This window comes from Salmo salar, chromosome 01 (genome assembly GCF_965601325.2).
Source record: "Salmo salar chromosome 01, fSalSal1, whole genome shotgun sequence".
Classification (NCBI taxonomy): Eukaryota; Metazoa; Chordata; class Actinopteri; order Salmoniformes; family Salmonidae; genus Salmo; species Salmo salar.
The window spans coordinates 73,946,001-73,969,218 of record NC_138291.1 but is presented as its reverse complement, the minus strand read 5'-3'; the positions used below and the strand labels follow the sequence as shown (position 1 = coordinate 73,969,218).

The 23,218-nt window shown below is 42.5% G+C and overlaps 1 protein-coding gene across 1 annotated transcript; it reads left to right on the top strand.

Annotated features, from left to right (window-relative positions):
• Window positions 1-22,997, top strand: galm (galactose mutarotase). The gene is made up of 7 exons (XM_014206002.3): window positions 1-426; window positions 1,986-2,140; window positions 5,015-5,221; window positions 5,734-5,815; window positions 8,653-8,803; window positions 8,991-9,165; window positions 20,927-22,997. The coding sequence occupies exons 1-7, from the start codon at window positions 240-242 to the stop codon at window positions 21,002-21,004; spliced, it is 1,035 nt and encodes a 344-aa protein (XP_014061477.1). The 5' UTR covers window positions 1-239; the 3' UTR covers window positions 21,005-22,997.
• The last annotated feature ends 221 nt before the right edge of the window (window positions 22,998-23,218 follow it).

The following is a 23,218-nucleotide window of genomic DNA, read 5'->3' as shown; positions in this document are numbered from 1 at the left end:
AGATCATAAACATTGAACATTTGTACATTGTAGTGTAAAGTCCATGGTTGGTGTTGTAGTGTAGCAGTCTACGCACGTGTTTTCACTTGGAACTTGCAATAAAGTTTCTTGTGACGTGAGAATGTTACTAGCCTATTATTTCTTTATTGCCCATTGACGAGAATTAACCATTTCCGCGTGCAAGTTCATATGATCAAAGTGAGAAATCGTGTCAAAGATAAGTCTGACGTTGAGGCAACATGGCACTGGTACTAATGGAGGAATTCGGTGAGGTACCGGGAGAAGGACGTGTACAGAAATGGATCCTGAAATCGTCCAACATCACAGTGGAAATCATAACACTAGGGTGCATCATAACAGCCATCAAGTGTAAAGGCAAGAATGGAGAGGTCAATGACATCGTTCTGGGTTATGATGATCTTGAGGGTAAATGCTGATCTTGAATTCCTCCATGCTTAGCTAAGGGACTTAAAGGGAAACTTCGGGATTTTCCTTTATCTACTTCCCCAGAGTCAGATGAAATCGTGGATACCATTTGTATGTTTCTGTGTCCAGTATGAAGGAAGTTAGAGGAAGTTTCGCGAGCCAATGGCTAACTAATGTTAGCACAATAACTGGAAGTTTCCAGTGTTCGTAGCCTGGTCTCATAGACTAGACGTAACATAGTAAATGTAAATCCGGGACACTCAATTGAATGATTTGTTATGTTTGGTATGGTTACATAGGACAGATGGTTACTTAATACAAAAACAAGGGTGGATGGGTGGGTGTAAAACGCGAACGTCTAGCAACGACCGCCCAGCAACCCAAAGGTTGCCAGATCAAATCTCATCAAGGACATTTTAGCAACTTTTCGACTACTTTTTAGCTACTTTACAATTACTTAGCATGTTAGCTAACACTTCATCTAACCTTAACTTAACTCCTAAGCTACTTAATACATATAGCAAGCCAAAGGTTGCGAATTCAAATCTCATCAAGGACAATTTTAGCTAATTACCAACTTTTCAACTACTTACTACTTTTGAGCTACTTTGCAACTACTTAGCATGTTAGCTAACCCTTCCCCTAACCTTAACCCTTTTAGCTAACCGTTCCCCTAACCTTAATACTTTTAGCTAACCCTTCCCCTAAACTTAACCCTTTTAGCTAACCCTTACCCTAACCTTAACCCTTTTAGCTAACCCTTACCCTAACCTTAACCCTTTTAGCTAACCCCCTAACCCTTTAACCTAACTCCTAAACTTAACCTTAACCCTTTTAGCTAACCATTTAACCTAACTCCTAAACTTAACCCTAACCCCTAGTCTAGCTAATGTTAGCCAGCTAGCTAACGTTAGCCACCTAGCGACTGAGCTAGAATTCATAACATATTGTACATTTAGCTAATTCTTAACATATAATACAAATTGTAATTCATAACATATCTGAAATGGGTGATGGACTTCCACAAACTAAAGGAGTGTTTCGGATTTACGTACAGAATAGTACAAAATGCTCTGATACCAGGTCGGTGTTTGACATATGTTAGCTATGCTCAATAGGGGTAAATTGTTTGACATGCAGTCTCTGAGCTGGGAGGGGGGCATAATCAGACCTTTGACCTACTGACCTCCTGATGACTTATGAAATTAGTTTTAAAGTACTAATGTGAGTGTGTCTCTGACATACTGAAGTCAGCAGGAGACACACACAAGTCAGCCTCTGAAAATAAAAAAGGAATGGTTGCATCAAAACTGAAAGGTGGGAAGAATTGATAACAGGATGATGAAATGATATGACAACTAAAAGCAAAGAGCCTGCACCAATCGAGAAAGTGTAGCTTGTGCTGATTATTGCTAAGAGTTTTATTACAAATATTAAAGCCTCAAGAGTGTTTTATGTGATGCGCATGGTAAACACTGAGCCAATGTGCTGTTTTATGTGCGATATCTGTGTGACTCTTGAATGAGAAACAATGACACGGCTCAACTGTTTTATTGCAGGCTATCTGGCCAACCCCAAGTACTTTGGCGCTGTTGTCGGCCGGGTAGCCAATAGGATCGCCAAGGGCAGATTTGTGGTCGATGGGAAGGATTATCAACTGGCCATCAATAATGGACCTAACTCCCTCCATGGAGGACTGAGGGGCTTCAGCAAGGTAAAAACAACCAACAAAACCATGGAAACACACAGACTGCAGCATAAAAAGTTGAAGTATCTCGATGGACTGCACTCGCATATTAAAAGACAGGATTCACTAACACTATTTAAGTACCTTAGTGTAGACGTCAACATGACTACTGTATTGACAACCCTCTTACACAGATGAGTTGAGATCATTCTTGATTACCCCCAAATGGAAATAAGTTAAAAAGTACAGTGCTGGACTGGTGTGCAAAAGAGCAATTGAAGTGTCTAGGTAGTGCATAATGTATGTAATTTGTGTCATGATGACAGCAACCTGGTGCTGTTAAAAGCCTGAATGACTGTGGGCAGGAGACATTTTCTTAACCTTTCTTTAGAGGACCTGGGTATAATCAGTCTTCTGCACTGTGTAGGAGGTGCAGTCCATTCTAAATGATTACCTTGATTTTCCTCATATCTCGGCGCTGCACTGTGACTTCAGGAGAATACACAGGAATAAAGAACCCAAAGGGAACGGCTGTAAATGCCTTATTGCAGCAGTAGAATCAACCTTTTTTAAATAAAACATTCTTTTTTTTTGTTTATATGAATGACTTCAATAATCTGCTAGACATAAATGCTTCCTGTGTTTTTTCTCTGTGGTCAGCACTTTATGAGTGTTCTCCCCCGTCGGTCACACTACATGCCTTTTAATCAGCCCTGTAGGGAAGCCATGGATGGATCCACTTTAAACTGTGCTGCACAAAACACCGTTACCATCCAACCGTAGGCCTCAGTGTTCACTACTGCGTCATTACAACTGAATCAATTATAGGCATTATAAACTTGGCTAATGGCCCCCGGAAATAGCACTCAGCTATAGTATCTGCTAACTGCTCCATAAAGAGAAAGCTATCTAAGCCCCTGCACTCTCCGGCTAGAGAGAGGACAGACACAACAGCCTTTCTATAGTTCCATCTGGCTGGTGAGATGTCTGTGGATAGTCTTAGCAGATTCAGCTCCATCTTTCCCAGATTTGATCAGACATTAGCGCCTTTGAAGTCTGCTGCGAATATTCACATACAGATTATTCTCTTTGATTACGTCTCCCTGGGAGATTATTTAAGAAGTGTGAAAATGTGGTATAACAACAACAACAGAAATATTGTTAAAGTCAAAAGCAGTCCTAGTTATCATTCAACAAGTTTTAAAAGAATGTCTTTTGTTTTATCCTGGGAAGAGCAGTGATATTTGATAAACCAGAGCTCAGACTGAGTTGTAATAGATCAGTCATATTCATCATTCCATTTTCACCTCGGGGGTCGGACTCTATTATCCATGCGGCGCCAAGAACACTGCAATTGCATGATATAAATTCAAATTGTCGTCATTCCTGTTCCTATCACCAAGGATACAAGAGATAACATCATGAGTTATTCATATCATGTCTCATCCAGGCTTTTTTTTATTCATACACCCATAGACCCCATAGTGCCCGGTGTTTCTTCAGGTCAAGTTGATTACTCATGAGCCCAAAATCCTGAGCCCACACTTTAAACTCAGCTGGAAGTCCTCTGGTTACAAATCAGTGTCACCATTCAATTCACACGCTTGTCTTGGACCACAGATTGATCTCATTCACATCTGTAGTAGATAGAAACCAAGGCCACACGACAATGACACGGTGGGCTTCTGTTATGGAGTGGCAGGTAGTGGAATGTAATAGCTGAAGAGAGATGGCAACCAGGCCTGACTGTAGTCACTTAGCAACTGTCGCATTCTCAATTAGCGTGGAAAGATTTGTTTACAGGCAGATGCAGAGGCCACTCTTGTACTTTTTGTCAAGCCACAGGTGTCCTCCAGATCACACCATGACTCGTCCCCTATCACCCTGAAGGGCTGCTAGTTGTAAATAGCAGGTAGCACTGGTAGCACCATGATGGAGATGACAAGCTGATGGATTATAAAAGGAGCGGCAAACAGAAGATTGCATCATACTTTAAGTCTTGATGACATTCCTATTTAAAGCTGAGAGTAAGCTACAGAGGGCCAGAGCCAGCTGTCAATCAAAGGGGCTGCGCATTAACTGCAGGCAGTGTTTGACATTGGCTGCTGTCAGTGGAGCGAATACTTATTTTTATAAGCGCTGCTGGGGAGATTTGACGGTGCACTCCAATGAGAGAGAGGTGGAAGAATTGCTGTGGTACAGAAAGAAAGCAAGAGAGAGAATGGGCATGCAGAAAGTGTGGGAGGGGGGGGGGGGTAGAAGGAAGGCTGGAGAGAGATTAGCTCCAGGAGATGTATCAGAGCCTTGCAGATGCATGCTACCTCATTTTTAGCTTGTTGTTAGTACATCATGTCCTTGCGCTTCAGGCTCCCTATTGACAGGTTCCTCCTATGACCAATTTCGCCCTACTCTGTCGCCAAACCCCCCCCCCCCCCCACCCACCCACCCTTTATACCCCTCTACCGCTGTCTCTTATCTTTCTTTCTCTCCCTCTAGCTGTCTATCTCCATCGCACCCTTTCTCTCCTCTCTGTCTGTGTCTCTGTCCCTCCCTTCCTCTCGTTCCCTTCCTCTCTCTAGTAACTGAAAGTGCCTATTATAACATTCAGCTGCATTGTGGGCCATGGAGGATCAGAACACTTTCAGAACATTTAGACGTTGGATTAAGGTCAAACACAATAATGCTGGGAGATGATAACAAAGGTGTTCCATTGTTTGTAAGATTTGAATTCAGCTCTAGTTCATACAGGATCAGCTCATGGATTTGAGGCAGAACTGGGGAATCACTTTTTTGGCAGTTAACCCAAATTGCTCCTGTAAGTCGCTCCGGATAAGAGCGTCTGCTAAAGGACTGAAATGTAATTGATTTATTGATTTGCCCCTGTGCTGTGCTGTGTTCCAGGTGATATGGGGAAGTGAGGGTGTGGAGGGCGGGGTGCGGCTCACCCTCACCAGCCCAGACGGAGACCAGAATTACCCCGGGGAGGTGCAGGCCTCTGTTACCTACACCCTGGAGGGGGACACACTGAGCATCCAGTACCAGGCCCGCTCCACTAGAACCACCCCCATTAACCTCACCAACCACTCCTACTTCAACCTGGCTGGACAGGTAGGACAATGAGGAGGAGCTGTCCTCTGTCAGACAATTATGCAGTGAAATCATGTTAAACATGTATGGCTAGAACCAGCCAATCACTGGTAAGGCTCCTTGGTGGCAGAGAAAAGCAGCCTATTTCTATATTGTTGACTGTGTTATTCTGTGTCAGTATTTCATATCAGACGTCATCGTGGGATTGCAGTGTGATTGGTTATTGACTGCCCACAGGCATTATGTTGTGGAATACATAGACACACCTCCTACTCAGTATCTCCTTGTTTCTTCTGCTGTCAACAGAATGGTAATGGGGTTATTGAATGAAAATGTTTCAAGAGAGTGCACGTTCTGAGTGACAGTGTCTCAGAAGCGTGCATGGGCTGAGATTGAGGTGCTTTTTAGTGTAACTCTAACTGAGCTTTGTTGGATAGCATCCATCAGCATGGTAACAAGGTGTGTGTGTGTGCGTGTGTGTGTGCGTGTGCGTGTGTGCGTGCTTGCTTGCTTGCTTGCTTGTGTGCGTGCAGGGCTCAGCTGACATATACGACCATGAAGTGTCCATCAACGCTCCAACTTATCTGCCTGTAGATGACGTCATGATCCCCACTGGTAAGAGAGGAAAATACACTTTTCTTTTAAATAAATTATATTTTTATCACAAGAAAAAAAACGGATTTTTCTAGAATAGTCTCAAAAGCTCCAGTAGTAAAATACCAGATAGGATAATTACATGGATATAATATTACCTGCCCTATCCTAACCCCAACCTCTCAGAAGTGAGCAGGTCAGACATGCACAACATGACTCAGCTGAATGATTTTTAATTGGAATAACTTTGTATTAAAGAGATAATGTTTGCACTAGTCAAGTTAGCCTTTACTCTGTGTGCATCACGTCTCCAACCCTGTTGAGGTGTATAATGAGGATGAGGTGTTGACCTGTGTGTGTGTGTGTATGTGTGTGTGTGTGACCCTCACCCTGCAGACAGACACACTGAGCTGTCAGGAAGTTGTGGTTGTCTTTTCTCACTGACAGACAGACAGACACAACCTGTGGGCCTCTGTTCTAGGAGAGCAAATTTGTGATAACAATCTTCTCGGAACTCAGAAATAGGACTCTGACTGATGCATGTTAGAGTCAGATGCTGTTTCCCTTCAGTCTTCAGATTGAGTGTGCTCCATCACCCTCGCACTGTTTCTCTCTCTACAAATTATAATCTGTAGAAGAAGAATAAAAAAATGGTTAAACAACTGTTGGGAAAGATTTAGGTTAAGGCCTTAAAAGTCTGCATCAACACACACTGATAAGAACCCCCTACTTTATCAGTTGACCGAATTGATTATATAGCAGAAAGCAATTTCAGCCAAAATGTAATCTTTCTCTCTGCCTCTCTCTGACTTTAGTATAACATTTAGGGCACAGCATGAGGCTAGACAATACTAGACTGCCTGAATAAGACTATAGATTGTTAACTGGATGTCAAAGACTTGACACAGTGCAACGTAATGGAAGTGGATTGATGGGATTCAGGCTGTAATCTTCCATCAGGCTTAATCAGCAGAGCGAGAGCAGCTGGGGAGAGCAGCACGACTCAGTAATAATTTAGTAGGGAGTCCAAGCGTCGCTCCATTAGCAATTTCTGCGTGACGTTACGCCACAGAGAAACGGATATGTTTCACCCACATGGGTGGAGGGACCACAGCACTGCCTAAAATGTAGTGGGAAATAATGATTTTCCATAATTTCCTAGAGTGACTAAATTACACAAAAGCAGTCCGCAGTGAAAATGTGAATGATTTGCACAGATCAGTCATCTTTTCTCTAGGAACAGATAGAATAGAAGTTGGTTAGGCCTATGGCCTATTGGTTAATGTTGCCAGGCTCATTTGAATGGTAATACCACAGGTATGAAGGACCTGGACTGGATAGTGAATCCTAGTATTTTTTTGTTTGTAGGAGTGATTGACAGCCAGTTCTTCTTCTCCTAAATACAGGAGTAATCTATCTCTCTCTACCGACTCTGTCTGTCTTTATCAATGTCAGTCTCCTTTTCCACTCTCTCTCTATTTCTCCTCTCCTAAAGATGAAAGATTGTCGGTACTAGACAGAGGTCTAACGCTGTTGAGTTTTAGAATAATCATTAACGCACTCCAGATTAACCTATCCAAGCTCACTCAGACCTTGAAATAAACACATTCATTACAGTTCAATTACCAGTCCGCCCCGTGGGACGGCCTAATGGTGCAGACAGAATAGTTAATGACTGTTTATTTTTAGAGTCGGTTTGGAGCCGAGGTAAATTGGGCTTTAGAGTAAATGTTAGTCCATGGAGATTCTAGATCCATGTTCTGCTTGGTCCAGCTGATGCCTCTGTGTTTGTTTGTTTGAAATTGAGAGTAAGAGCCTGTTGGAGCACCTGTGTATTTTTCATTTGGAATGGCCTAGGGGTTAGAGGTCAGGTGGTCAGAGGTGAACCCTGACTTATACCTCCAGACCGAGAGAGGAAATGAGCGATTGTGTCCTTGGAAAAACATAAAAATGAATCGAAATCGGAATGGAAAACCAGACACTAATCTAGAATCCATTATCCCTCCCCCCCACCAAACGAATGCACCTGCTGCCCTCTAGTCCATACTGAGATGCCTTTTACCATACCAGAACATCAAGCGTTATACCAACAGCCCCTAAACACTCTAAACCAGTTTACAACTCACTGAACCAGACTAGAATACATCCCACAAACCAGTTTGCCACTTGATAGAAACTTGAGGAACCTTCATGTTATTTTTCTTAATTAAGTCATCTTTGTGGTTGTATTTGTTTCTTCTCTGTGTTGTCTGTTTGGATAGTTTTTTTTTGTGCATGTCAAAGGCCCTCTGTATCATGTCACTAGTTTAATTTCCTGTCTCAGTTCCTGTTGAGACACTGGATAAATGAGGAAGCCGATCTGATTGATAGCCACTTTCGTCATGGCGATATTTTTGGCCTGTGAAATTGCAAGGGGATCAACGAGAAGGTGGTTTGGGGGCGGGAAGGCTCTCTGAGAAGCCTTTGAGTTGCTCAGAGTTTAATAAGACCGAGAATGTGATCTGACATTAGTATGCTGTCAAGGACAAAGAGACTGTTTGTCCTTCATACCACCTCCTAAAGTCACTCTCTGTTAATCGATGGTATGTTATGGTATTTCCTAAAGGAAAGGGAGAATACATTCAGAGGAATAGGGAGCTTAATGATGGTTTATTTTAGATAGTTTGACATAATCAAATATCCTCACTGTTTCATTAGTGATGCGTGTCTTTCTCAGTTCATTTTCTGTCTCTATCTAATGAATTTGAAAGCCTATTGGCGTTGGATGTTTGCCAGTTCATTTAGGTGATGTGTCCAGGTTCTCAGCCCTATTCATGTCAAAACTGTCATACCCAGCTCTATCCCTGCTCTGTCTACAGGCGAGGTCAGACCAGTGGAGCACACACCCTTTGACCTTCGGAGGCCAGTTCTGATTGGCCCACGGCTGAAAGAAGTGCCTGGGCCTGGGTTCGACCACAACTTCTGCCTGTCATCACCTGGAGATGCTTGGACAGTGCGCGTGTGTGCAAGGTGAGGCCAAACTATGTTGGGCTTTACAGTGCAGTCTTGCTGTTTCTTGATAAAGCATCAGTAGTGCTCTTGCAGAGCATAGAAAAGGCATGAACACTGCACAGTGCCCGAGCTACAACCTTGGATAACCGAGTGACTGTCTCGCTCCTACCCTCACCTCTGCCCTCCCTCCCTCTGTCTCTTTCAGGGTATTTCACCCAGCGAGTGGGCGTGTTGTGGAGGTCAGCACCACTCAGCCCGGCGTCCAGTTCTACACAGCCAACTTCCTGGATGGCTCTTTTAAAGGAAAGGGTGGGGCCTCTTATCCTAAACACAGTGCCTTCTGCCTGGAGACACAGAACTGGCCTGACGCTGTCAACCAGGTACGCTGTCCTTTAAGGTAGTCCTTCACTAATGCGTGGAGTAGATCAGCGGTAGAGGGGAGTGCAAGAGCCAGCTAACTTGGCCAATTGTTCAATAATAGTAGTCTGTGTAGGCTGCAACCATAGAGATCAACTATGGAAATACTTGCAGAATGAAAGTTGTTTAGCCACAGTCGTGGTTTGCAACTGGCCTATGGGCTTAACTACTGCTGCTGTAGACTTTGTATTGACAAGGAACATTACACACTGTCTGTAGTGTTCTCCTATTTATGATGGGCAGTCTGGTGGGTCGACGTGTATTTTAATCACTGCAAGGCAGGCTGCTAAGACACACACATCTGAATTGTTCCTGAGCCTTCTCCTCACAGCCCATTATCTCTAATAAGACTTGGCTTATTAATTCATCACTCTAGTATTTTTTTGAATAACTACTGTTAAGGTACGACGTTAATGATGTGTCCATTAACTAAATGACACTGCTAATGAAAAATTAAGCCTAGAAGTTCATTAGATTATCTTTGTATCTAACATTGCAAAGGCCCAGCAGTTTAGTTACATACAGATTTTTTCATGAAAGTAAAATCAAATGGGCTTATACTGATCAACAGACCTTCATATGTTGAATCATACCCACTTGTTTTGTAATTATGTGTAATGCTTTGATGAGCTGTAACGGAGGAGTTACAGGCTGACCACACCGCTCGCGTTGCAAAATAAATGTAGAAATCTATGTTATTCAATTATTGCACACACACTTCTCGCGCACGCCAACGAGCGTCTGCGTTGCCAAGGGCTAAAATAGAAATCAGTTCTATTTCTGACGCAGATCGCGCTGCAAGTCCTGCCTCTCCCATCTCCTCATTGGTTTATAGAAGCAGGTACTCCCGTGCCATCTCCTCATTGGTTATCGCAATATAAAGTCAGGAGAAGTAAATGCCTGGAAGGAAGTGAGATGACTAGAAACGATTCGGTTGGCTGTTTTATGTGTGGATTAATTGTCGGAGTAGAGGACCTTGTGCATTTTAGGTAAAATAACAACTCAATGTTTATATCCCAGGACAAATTAGCTAGCAACAGCAAGCTAGCTAAATAGGACAAATTAGCTAGCAAGTGCAAGCTAACTAGCTAAATTGCCATAAATGTTTAATGCTTTTCGACCTGTCCCCAAATTAATTTAATTGGTTCAGAGTTTGTTTTGATATTTGAACCTGCGTGTCGTAATCACATTTGGTGTGGGGGGACAAAATACATTTATGCACGATGGCGCACGCGTGCAGCCGGTTTGGGTTCCGTGTAAAGCGGAACCTAAAGGCAATGGCAGTCAGTTACAGTTAGAAGTTGTTATACATGAGAGCAGAAACGTTTAACGGCTCGAATGGCGTGACTAGATTGTAGTTGGTGTATAGGCAGTAAAAACATAATGTAGAGATTGTAGTTGGTGTATAGGCAGTAAAAGCATAATGTAGAGATTGTAGTTGGTGTATAGGCAGTAAAAACATAATGTAGAGATTGTAGTTGGTGTATAGGCAGTAAAAGCATAATGTAGAGATTGTAGTTGGTGTATAGGCAGTAAAAACATAATGTAGAGATTGTAGTTGGTGTATAGGCAGTAAAAACATAATGTAGAGATTGTAGTTGGTGTATAGGCAGTAAAAACATAATGTAGAGATTGTAGTTGGTGTATAGGCAGTAAAAACATAATGTAGAGATTGTAGTTGATGTATAGGCAGTTAAAGCATAATGTAGAGATTGTAGTTGGTGTATAGGCAGTAAAAACATTATATAGAGATTGTAGTTGGTGTATAGGCAGTTAAAGCATAATGTAGAGATTGTAGTTGGTGTATAGGCAGTAAAAACATTATATAGAGATTGTAGTTGGTGTATAGGCAGTTAAAGCATAATGTAGAGATTGTAGTTGGTGTATAGGCAGTAAAAACATTATATAGAGATTGTAGTTGGTGTATAGGCAGTAAAGGCATAATGTAGAGATTGTTGTTGGTGTATAGAGGAGATTCAAGGGCGTGGTGCATCTAATGTTGATGTAAAGGAGTTTAGGAAGGTTGTGTAAGAGCAGAGGACAGGTTCCCGTGAGTTGATGGAGATTTTGTAAGAGCACAGATTGGAATCATGGGAAATCGATTGTGGTCAGAAGTGTGTGGGAGGGAAGAGGCCACTTTACAGATGGAAGGAGAGAGGGAATGGAGAACGGGTGGAAAGTGAGTGTGTGGGAGGGAAGAGGCCACTTTACAGATGGAAGGAGAGAGGGAATGGAGAACGGGTGGAAAGTGAGTGTGTGGGAGGGAAGAGGCCACTTTACAGATGGAAGGAGAGAGGGAATGGAGAACGGGTGGAAAGTGAGTGTGTGGGAGGGAAGAGGCCACTTTACAGATGGAAGGAGAGAGGGAATGGAGAACGGGTGGAAAGTGAGTGTGTGGGAGGGAAGAGGCCACTTTACAGATGGAAGGAGAGAGGGAATGGAGAACGGGTGGAAAGTGAGTGTGTGGGAGGGAAGAGGCCACTTTACAGATGGAAGGAGAGAGGGAATGGAGAACGGGTGGAAAGTGAGTGTGTGGGAGGGAAGAGGCCACTTTACAGATGGAAGGAGAGGGGGAATGGAGAACGGGTGGAAAGTGAGTGTGTGTGTCTCGGTTTTCAATTAAGGTTGTAAAACGTTATTCCTCCTTCACTTTTCCTCTTCAAATTGATCCTCAGAATGTGGACATTGTCATCAAATAATTATTAGATAACTGTGGTATTACATACCCTATACTGTACATCAATAGGCATTTAACTCAGTGTCCACATGTATATTCATGTCTTTCATTGGAAGGCCCTCCCGATAAGCCTTGCTGACAGGAAGTATTGCAACAACAAGTACTTTTCCTGAGTATTGAGTAAGGGCTGAACCCATTTAGTCGACTGGTCGATTGTTTGGTCGGTAGGCTGTAGGTCGACCAAGATGTTTTTAGTTGAGCAGTCGCATTTTAAATAATATATATATTTATGGTACACAGGACACCTGTCTGATTCACGCCTGTCTGAGTGGACTAATCCATTGTGGAGGCCTGTCTGAGTGGACTAATCCATTGTGGAGGCCTGTCTGAGTGGACTAATCCATTGTGGAGGCCTGTCTGAGTGGACTAATCCATTGTGGAGGCCTGTCTGAGTGGACTAGTCCATTGTGGAGGCCTGTCTGAGTGGACTAGTCCATTGTGGAGGCCTGTCTCAGTGGACTAGTCCATTGTGGAGGCCTGTCTCAGTGGACTAGTCCATTGTGGAGGCCTGTCTCAGTGGACTAGTCCATTGTGGAGGCCTGTCTGAGTGGACTAGTCCATTGTGGAGGCCTGTCTCAGTGGACTAGTCCATTGTGGAGGCCTGTCTCAGTGGACTAGTCCATTGTGGAGGCCTGTCTCAGTGGACTAGTCCATTGTGGAGGCCTGTCTCAGTGGACTAGTCCATTGTGGAGGCCTGTCTCAGTGGACTAGTCCATTGTGGAGGCCTGTCTGAGTGGACTAATCCATTGTGGAGGCCTGTCTGAGTGGACTAATCCATTGTGGAGGCCTGTCTCAGTGGACTAGTCCATTGTGGAGGCCTGTCTGAGTGGACTAATCCATTGTGGAGGCCTGTCTGAGTGGACTAATCCATTGTGGAGGCCTGTCTCAGTGGACTAGTCCATTGTGGAGGCCTGTCTCAGTGGACTAGTCCATTGTGGAGGCCTGTCTGAGTGGACTAATCCATTGTGGAGGCCTGTCTGAGTGGACTAATCCATTGTGGAGGCCTGTCTCAGTGGACTAGTCCATTGTGGAGGCCTGTCTCAGTGGACTAGTCCATTGTGGAGGCCTGTCTGAGTGGACTAGTCCATTGTGGAGGCCTGTCTGAGTGGACTAGTCCATTGTGGAGGCCTGTCTGAGTGGACTAGTCCATTGTGGAGGCCTGTCTGAGTGGACTAGTCCATTGTGGAGGCCATGGGGATGGCACAGTCCATCACTCTAAGACGTGATACTGAAATTGTATATGGTTATAATATGTACAAATAATTGTTCAACACTAATAAATCAAATATTATTTTATAACAAATCAGCAAATTAGGATTGAGAACAATGTGGTGGAGGCAGCAGAGACGAGAAAACAGCCCTTGCCTAAGCCTAATTGTCTAAGAAAATTGAGTGGAGAGGTAACCCCAATTTGAATTAATCTGAAAGAAGTGCCTGGATAAGAGCGTCTGCTAAATGACTTAAATGTAATGTAAATGAATTAGGTCTATAATCAATAGACTTACTGTTAAATGTGCCTGGCTTTATAAATCATCCATGTATATCTACAGAAATAACACAGATCTAGCTTCTGTTACCTGTTTGAGTGTTTGTTTAATAGCCTAGTGATTCCGTGAGCACCAAGCCTCATGCAACGACAAAATGTCGGATAAAGCAATGTCACAGATTTGGTAGTTTTTAATCTTTTGATATGCTATAATAAAGGCTTTACAATTTTTTTACGTTAGAGCAGACTCGCTGTTTTTTTTTTTAACACGGTAAGACCGTTGGGCTCGTTCTTGAGTCATTTGTGTGTCTTAATTATTTGATCAAACAGTGTGCTTAAAGCATCAGACAAGCTCAGTACATATGTAGTTGATTTTATTCTAACACACACGTCTGCCTACATATGGAAAAATATGTTTAAACATTTTGACCAATCGATTGGTGGAAAGAACTGGACGACTCTCGGTCGACAATATTTTTGTTTAGTCGGGGACAGCACTAGTGTTGAGATTTCTCCTTGTCGCCAGAGCCCCTAACCCCTGTAGCATGCAATGTAATAGAGTGCTTTGACTTCTTGTGCTCTTGATTCATTGGGCACCATCAGCTTATCAGTGAGCTGGCTGCCCTTGGCTAGAGTTACACTCCTGCATGGCTGAGCTGACCAGCAGTTCACTAGTACAGTTTTACACATAGGTTGGAAATACAGTATAGAGAGATGAGAGACTGCCTCATGGACTTCATGGAATTATTATTGCAACATTTGCCCTTGCTCTGAACATGAACAATTTGGCCCCTGTAATCATGCATTTTAAAGATCCAGACATTTGTTATTGATATACCTTTAAATCTGATGAGGTTGTGTTGTTTGTGTGCTGTGTATAATCATATACACTGATTATACAAAACATTAAAAACACCTGCTCTTTCCATGACATAGACTGACCAGGTGAAAGCTATGATCCCTTATTGATGTCACTTGTTAAATCCACTTCAATCAGTGTAGATGAAGGGGAGGAGTTGGGTTAAAGAAGGATTTTTAAGCCTTGAGACATGGATTGTGTATGTGTGCCATTCAGAGGGTGAATAGGCAAGATAAAATATTTAAGTGCCTTTGAACCGGGTATGGTAGTAGGTGCCAGGCGCACCGGTTTGTGTCAAGAACTGCAATGCTGCTGGGTTTTTCACGCTCAACAGTTTCTTGTGTATATCAAGAATAGTTCACCAACCAAAGAACATCCAGCCAATGTGACACAACTGTGGGAAGCATTGGAATCAACATGGGCCAGCATCCCTGTGGAACGCTTTCGACACCTTGTAGAGTCCACACCCCGAAGAATTAAAGCTGTTGTGAGTGAAGGCGTTCCTAATGTTTGGTATACTCTGTGTATACTGCCCATATAGACAGCATACAGTCGCTAGTGAAAGTCAACAAACCCCTTGCACAAGTAATTTTTTTGATCAGAGTTAATACTTGGTGGAAGCACATTTGGCAGCCATAACAGCTGTGAAAATTTTTGAATCAGATTCTACCAACCTTGCACAGCTGTTAGGGCAACATGCAGTGCCTTCAGAAAGCATTCACACTCCTGACTTTTTCCACATTTTGTTGTGTTAAAGCCTGAATTTAAAATGGATTAAATTGAGTTTTTTTTGTCACTGCCCTACATGCAATATCCCATAATGTCGAAGTGGAATGATGTTTTTTGAAATTTGTACAAATTAATTCAAAATGAAAAGCTGAAGTGTCTTCAGTCAACAAGTATTCAACCCCTTTGTTAGGGAAAAAAATGTGCTTAAGAAGTCACACAAACTCACTCTTTGTGCAATAATAGTGTTTCACATGATTTTTGAATTATTTATTTATCAGGTAAGTTGACTGAGAACACATTCTCATTTACAGCAACAACCTGGGGAATAGTTACAGGGGAGAGGAGGATGAATGAGCCAATTATAAGCTGGGGATGATGGTCAGCTTGGGAATTCAGCCAGGACACCAGGGTTAACACCCCTACTCTTACAATAAGCGCCATGGGATCTTTAATGACCTCAGAGAGTCAGGACACCCATTTAACATCCCACCCTACACAGGGCAGTGTCCCCACTCACTGCCCTGGGGCATTGGGATATTTTAATTTAGAGGAAAGTGTGCCTCCTACTGGCCCTCCAACACCACTTCCAGCAGCATCTGGTCTCCCATCCAGGGACTGACCAGGACCAACCCTGCTTACCTTCAGAAGCAAGCCAACAGTGGGATGCTGCTGGCTTAACTACCTCACCACCCCACACACAATTATCTGTAAGGTCCCTCAGTCAAATAGTGAATTTCAAACACAGATTCAGCCACAAAGACCAGGGAGGTTTTCCAATGCCTTGCAAATAAGGGCACCTATTGGTCGAGTTTTATTTAACCAGGTAAGTTGACTGAAAAGACATTCACGTTTACAGCAACAACCTAGAGAGTAGTTACAAGGGAGAGGAGGGGGATGAATGAGCCAATTGTAAGCTGGGGATGATGAGGTGACCATATGAGGGCTAGATTGGGAATTTAGCTTCTGGTCCTCCATCCAGGGACCAACCACCACAACCCTGCTTAGCTTCAGAAGCAAGTCAGCAGTGGGATACAGGGTGGTATTCTGCTGGTAGATGGGTTAAAAAAACAGACATTGAATATCCCTTTGAGCATGGTGAAGTTATTCATTAGACTTTGGATGGTGTATCAATACACCCAGTCACGACAAAGATACAGGCATCCTTCCTAACTCAGTTGCTGGAGAGGAAGGAAACCGCTCAGGGATTTCACCATGAGGCCAATGGTGACTTTAAAACAGTTCGAGTTTATTGGCTGTGAGAGGAGAAAACTGAGGATGGATCAACAACATTGTAGTTACTACATGATACTAACCTAATTGACAGAGTGAAAAGAAGGAAGCTTGTACAGAATAAAAACATTCCAAAACGTGCATCCTGTTTGCAACAAATCACTAAAGTAATACTTAAAAAAATGTGGCAAAGCAATTAATTTTTTTGTGCTGAATACAGTGTTATGTTTTGGGCAAAGCCAATAGAACATATTACTGAGCATGGGTATGCTTGAAGTCATTAAGGACTGGGAAGTTTTTCAGGATAAAAAATAAATGGAATGGTGCTAAGCTCAGGCAAAATCCTAGAGGAAAACCTGGTTGAGTCTGCTTTCCATCAGACGCTGGGAGATTAATTTATTTTTCAGCAGGGCAATAACCTAAACTACATGGCCAAATCTACACTGGAGTTGATTACCAAGAAGACCGTGAATGTTCCTGAGTGGCCGAGTTACAGTTTTTACTTAAATCTACATGAAAATCTATGGAAAGACCTGAAAATGGTTGTCTAGCAATGATCAACAACCAATTTGACAGAAGAATTTAAGAATTTTGAAGTGAATAATAGGCAAATGTTTCACAATCCGTGTGGAAGGCTCTTAGAGACTTACCCAGAAATACTCACAGCTATAATCTCTGAAAAATTGACTCAGGGGTGTGAATGCTTATGTAAATTAGATATTTCTAAACATGTTTTCACTGGGGTATTGTGTGAAGATGGGTGAGAATAACATATATTAAGTCCATTTTGTAACACAACAAAATGTGGAATAAGTCAAAGGGGTATGAATACTTTCTGAAGGCACAAGTTGTCAAAATTGGTCAAGCTCAGTACATTTAGTTGGGAATCATTGATGGACAGCAATATGCAAAGCTTGTCTCTCATTTGTTTTAAGCAGATTTTAGTCAGGAATATCCAGTACCAGTCAAAAGTTTGGACATCTACTCATTGAAGGATTTTTCTTTATTTTTACTATTTTCTAGATCGTACAATAATAGTGAAGACATCAAAACTATGAAATAACACATATGGAATCATGTAGTAACCAAAAAAGTGTTAAACAAATCAAAATATATTTTAGATTCTTCAAAGTAGCCACCCTTTGGCTTTGACAGGTTTGCACACTCTTGGCATTCTTTTAACTCTAATGTGTGGAAGCCAGGAGATGCTAAATGTGTTTGTTAATTAGCGGTCAATTACCGTGAGGCCGACAGTTATTTGCTTGACAATCATCGGCTGACAATTTCGTGCCCGCCACAGCCCTAACTAAGAGTTGTGCAAAGTTGGTAGAATCTGATTCAAAAGGATTTACAGCTGTAATGGCTCCCAAAGGTGCTTCCACCAAGTAATAACTCTGGGGTGTGAAGACATCAAGACATTCGCAATTAAGACATCTTCGTTTATTTTATTCATTTGGAAAATGTTCTCTAACTTTCTTTCACTTGTGGAGTAGGTTGTGTAAATCTATAGGACAAAAAATATAATGTAATACCTTATTAGATTTCATTTTAAGGCAGCAAAATGTGAAGGCTGTCCAATCCTCCTCTGTAGTTATAATACACCCCGCCCCTCTCTTTCTGCTGGCCCCCTGTGCTGCCAGCAGATTTATGGCAGTAATTGTTGCTTGAGTAATCACAGCATCAGCGTATAACGGGAGTGCCTGCTACGGAGACCATGAAAGATTTACTGAGCACTGTATACTCCTCTCTCCTGTCCTCACTGTAACTCATTCTCTCGGCTGGACTGTCTCTTCTCTCTCCTCCCCATCTCTCTCTTTCTCTCTCCATCACTGTTTCTCCCTCTCTCTCTGTTCTTTCTCTGTTCTTTCTCGCCTGCCCTGCACGTTATTGCTTCACCTCTATCCATCTTTCTCTCTAGGCTCTCTTTGTCTTTCCATCCATCCATATCAAACCCTGAGAAATTGAATTCTGGGCTGGAAGACTGGCCTTTTAAGTAGGAGAAGGCTGCATGAGGTGGATTTCCATAAATCCTGTTCCTCCATTCCTCTTGCTGTGCTAGCCTTGTGGAGATTAGTTTCACAGCTTCTCTTCTTGCCTACAGTGTCAGTAGAGTGAATTAAATATGAGCAGGAGGAAGGACCAGTACAACTGTCTTCTATACTATGTACTGTATCTTAGTCTATGCCGGTCTGACATTGCTCATCCATATATTTAGATATTCTTAATTCCATTCCATTCCTTTACTTAGATGTGTGTGTATTAGGTATTTATTGTGAAATTGTTAGATATTACTTGTTAGATATTACTGCACTGTCGGAACTAGAAACACAAGCATTTCGCTACACCCACAATAACAAATCCAATTTTATTTGTCACATGCGCCGAATACAACAGGTGTAGATCTTACAGTGAAATGCTTACTTACAAGCCCTCAACCAACAATGAAAATAGTCTGGGTAGCCATTTGACTAGATGTTCAGGAGTCTTATGGCTTGGGGGTAGAAGCTGTTTAGAAGCCTCTTGGACCTAGACTTGGCGCTCCAGTTCCGCTTGCCGTGCCTTCATGAGTGCTAAACACGTGTATGTGACCAATAACATTTGATTTGAACTGTACAGGTCTATGAGCCCCATTTCTGTGGTTCCAAGTGTTTATGTACTGTATGTGGGTATTTGCATATAGGCAAGAAGAGTGTTTGAAACCTGGCTAACAAGGCTAGCTTAAACAGAGGGAATCACAAGCACTCATGAAGGCACGCACACACACACATCCCTAAAAACATACACTACCGTTCAAAAGTTTGTCACTTAGAAATGTCCTTGTTTTTTAAAGAAAAGCAAACATTTTTGTCCATTAAAATAACATAAAATTGATCAGAAATACAGTGTAGACATTGTTAATGTTCTAAATGACTATTGTAGTTGGAAACTACTGATTTTTTTATGGAATATCTACATAGGCGTACAGAGACCCATTATCAGCAACCCTTTTACAATTATGTTAGCTCAGCTGAAAACTGTTGATCTGATTAAAGAAGCAAAAAAACTGGCCTTTAGACTAGTTGAGTACCTGGAGCATCAGCATTTGTGGGTTTGATTACAGGCTTGAAATGGCCAGAAACAAAGTACTTTCTTCTGAAACTCGTCAGTCTATTTTTGTTCTGAGAAATGAAGGCTATTCCATGCGAGAAATTGCCAAGAAACTGAAGATCTCTTATAACACTGTGTACTACTCCCTTCACAGAACAGCGCAAACTGTCTCTAACCAGAAGAGAAACTAGAGTGGGAGGCCCCGGTGCACAACTGAGCAAGAGGACAAGTACATTAGAGTGTCTAGTTTGAGAAACAGACGCCTCACAAGTCCTCAACTGGCAGCTTCATTAAATAGTACCCGCAAAACACCAGTCTCAACCTCAACAGTGAAGAGGCGACTCCGGGATGCTGGCCTTCTAGGCAGAGTTGCAAAGAAAAATCCATATCTCAGACTCACTAAAAAAATATATATATATATATAATAATAAAAGATTAATATGGGCAAAATAACACAGACACTGGACAGAGGAACTCTGCCTAGAAGGCCCGCATACCGGAGTCGCCTCTTCACTGTTGACGTTGAGACTGGTACTATTTAATGAAGCTTTCAGTTGAGGACTTATGTACAGTACAGTACCCTTAAAATATTGCCGTCGTGGTAGATTGGATACAGCTACAGTGAAAACGTGCTGTCAGCTTGAGATTTTAACAGCTGCTGGTGGGTGGGCTGTCCGGTAATTACAGCCATTTGAGTTGCCTGCCACTACGCGGGTCACATTCAGAGTTCGCTAGCGCCAGGTCTGGCCCCTGCTCCTGCTCTTCTGTAGGAGAGGCAGAGACCCGTGCAGAGATACGGCCATTTGCATTGGATTGAGCTCAAGAACAAAGTGCACAGGCAAATGACAGATTGAGAAGCACTTCCATTTGCATACATGCATACATACATACAGTATCAAACCGCTGCGCATACGGGAGTCAGAGAACACTGCAGTTGGAGCAAACAGGGTGAGGGGGAGGAATGGAGAGTGTGGGTGGGAAGACAGGGTGCAGGATGAGTCAAAACAGGAGATGAGGAGAGAGTGGTAGCCACACACACACACCCACACCCTCACATGGAGAGGTTTGAACTGAACTCTGCCTCTTGTCTTTTTCAGACTAAACAATGTCAGCCAGTCCATGTTTTAACCTCAGTTCCCTTTTTCTGTTCAGATACTTCTTCTCCAGTTCCTTAAACCTGACCATGTCCATGTGATGGGAAACACCATGTGTGCGGGTGTACGTTTGTTTGTGTCCCACTGGGCACACACTGGTTGAACCAACGTGGAATAGACGTTGAACTGAGGTCTGTGCCCAGTGGGGTGTGTTTGTTTGTTTGTTCAGCACATCCATTGAACCTCACATTGAGATACTGACTCAATGTAGCTGTCTGTCATGTGACACTTTGGGCCAACAGGAAGACCTCCTCCATATTCACTCCTAACCTCCTAGCAACCAATTCTACAGTTGCATGCACCTAGCAACCAGTTTTAGCCTGCCAACGAGTCTCCCAAAAGACGACACAGACAGAAACCTTGCTTCTGTCTTCAATGTGACCCTCCTGTGTCCTGTCCTTCAGGTGGGACCTTGATGTTGTGACCCTATGTTTATGAACAGGCCTCGTTCCCCGATGCTCTGCTGAGACCAGGGGAGCAGTACCGCCACGTCACCCGCTTCACCTTCTCCACCACCTGACGGAGAGAGAGGGGGGGGGGGGGGTCAGGGGTCAGCATCAAGCAGGGAGCGACCATTCAGAATCCCAGCCACTGATCAGAGCTGATGAAAGGATGGAGCAACACGGAACAGGAGTTCCGTCAAATCAGAAGGTTGATTTTGTAGTATTCAAGAACCAATCTGAGATGGACAGGTAATGATTTTGAAATGATGATGATGATGACATGATTAGAGGTGATGAGTTCATAAAGACACACAGGTACAGTACCAATTTGACTCTCCATTTCCTCCACATTGCTTTGTTCCCCTCTTTACAGCTGGACTTTGTACTGCATTAAACATTGTAATATCCACTACCATTTGAAGTTGGCTTTTGGCCCTGTTCAAATTAGGCTTTAAACTCACATAAATAGTACAGTACACGCATAAGTAAATTAGTTTCCACGTTCCTTTGTTGTTGGGTAGACAGGGTCTCTTTTGCTCCATTACTCACTCCTACAGTTGTGGCCCAAAATATTGTCACTCTTGGAATTTTTCTCCCTATTTCTTCTCAAATAAGTTTCAATTTAAAATAACTTTTGCCAACTGCCAACAAATGCTTCTTGTAGCCATCAATGAGCTTGCAGCACCTTTCTACTGGCAATTTGGCCCACTCTTCAGCAGAAAACTGTTGTAATTCTTCAATGTTTGAGGATGCCCTCCACCAACTGCTGTTTTCAGCTCTCGCCATAGGTTATGGATGTTATTCAGATCTCATCTCTTCGCTGGCCACTCTAGAACAGTCCATTGTTTCTTCTTAAACCATTCCATGGTGCTGTTGATGTGTGTTTAGGGCCGTTGTCCTTCTGGAAGACCCACAACCTTCAACAGACTATGTTTTTGGACCCTGGGTCGAACATTGGTAATCTGCTGATTTCATGATCTGTGTCTTGCACACATTCAAGGCCCCCAGTACCAGAGGCAGCAAAGCAACCCCACTGCATTATCAAACCTCCCCATGTTTGATTGTAGGGAGGGTGTTATTTTCTTTGTATGCTTCATTTGGTCATAGGTAAAAATAGGAAGACTAAACTGCTGAATGAGACACAAGATAGCCTGATTGAATTTCTCAAAAACCCATCTAAACAAGCCGTAATCCTGTGGAAAATGTTCTGTGGACAAATTAAACAAAATTAGAGCTCTTTGGCAATACAGATCAGTGCTGTGTTTATTGACGACCAAATGAAGCATTCAATGAAAAAAACATAATTAAAGATGAGGGTGGTTTGATAATGCTGTGGGGTTGCTTTGCTGCCTCTGGTACTGGGGGCCTTGAAAGTGCGCATGGCATCATAAAATCAGCAGATTATCAGGTGTTTGAGTCCAATGTTCAACCCAGCGTCCAAAAACTGAAGAGTGGGCCAAATTGCCAGTAGAAAGGTGCAACAAGCTCATTGATGGCTACAAGAAGCATTTGTTGGCAGTTATCTTGGCCAAAGGCGGTGCAACCAAGTACTGGCTCCAGGGTGCCAATCATTTTGTCCATGTCATTTGTCTTTATTTTCTAAATTCATTTCAAACTTAAGTTAACAAAAATAAATTTGGTTTTGCAATGTTGAAAATCCAATTTTTTATTTAAATGTGATTTATTTGAGAAGAAATAGAGAATTATTTAGGAAAAGTGCAAGGGTGACAATATATTTAGCAGGTACTGTATGTATTCAACTCCCTGGAATGTATCAATTGTGTATCTCATTGGTACTCACTGGAGTGATCTTTGATTATGGGACTCAATATTGGACTATTGCAATTCAATGAAAACATCCATTATATTACCTCTTCTACCTTGACGTACAGTGCCTTCAGAAAGTATTCACAACCCTTGACTTTTTACGCTTTTTGTTGTGTTACAGCCTGAATTTAACATTGATTTAAATTGAGATGTGTCACTGGCCTGTACAATACCCCATAATGTCAGTGGAATTATGTTTTTAGAAATTTGTACAAATTAATAAAAAATGAAAACTGAAATATATTGAGTCAACAAGTGTTCAACCCCTTTTATTGCAAGCCTAAATAAGTTTGTGAGTCAAAATGTGCTTAATAAGTTGCATGGACTCACTCGTGTGCAATAATAGAACTCACTCATGTGCATTAATAGTGTTTAACATGATTTTTGAATGACTACCTCATCTCTGTACCCCACACACACACAGATAATTGTAAGGTCCCTCAGTTGAGCAGTGAATTTAAAAC

Coding starts and splice junctions, on each gene's coding strand:
- galm (XM_014206002.3), top strand. CDS start 240: ATGGCACTGGTACTAATGGAGGAATTCGGTGAGGTACCGGGAGAAGGA. Junction 5,816..8,652: donor TGACGTCATGATCCCCACTG/GTAAGAGAGGAA, acceptor CTCTGTCTACAG/GCGAGGTCAGACCAGTGGAG. Junction 9,166..20,926: donor GGCCTGACGCTGTCAACCAG/GTACGCTGTCCT, acceptor GTTTATGAACAG/GCCTCGTTCCCCGATGCTCT.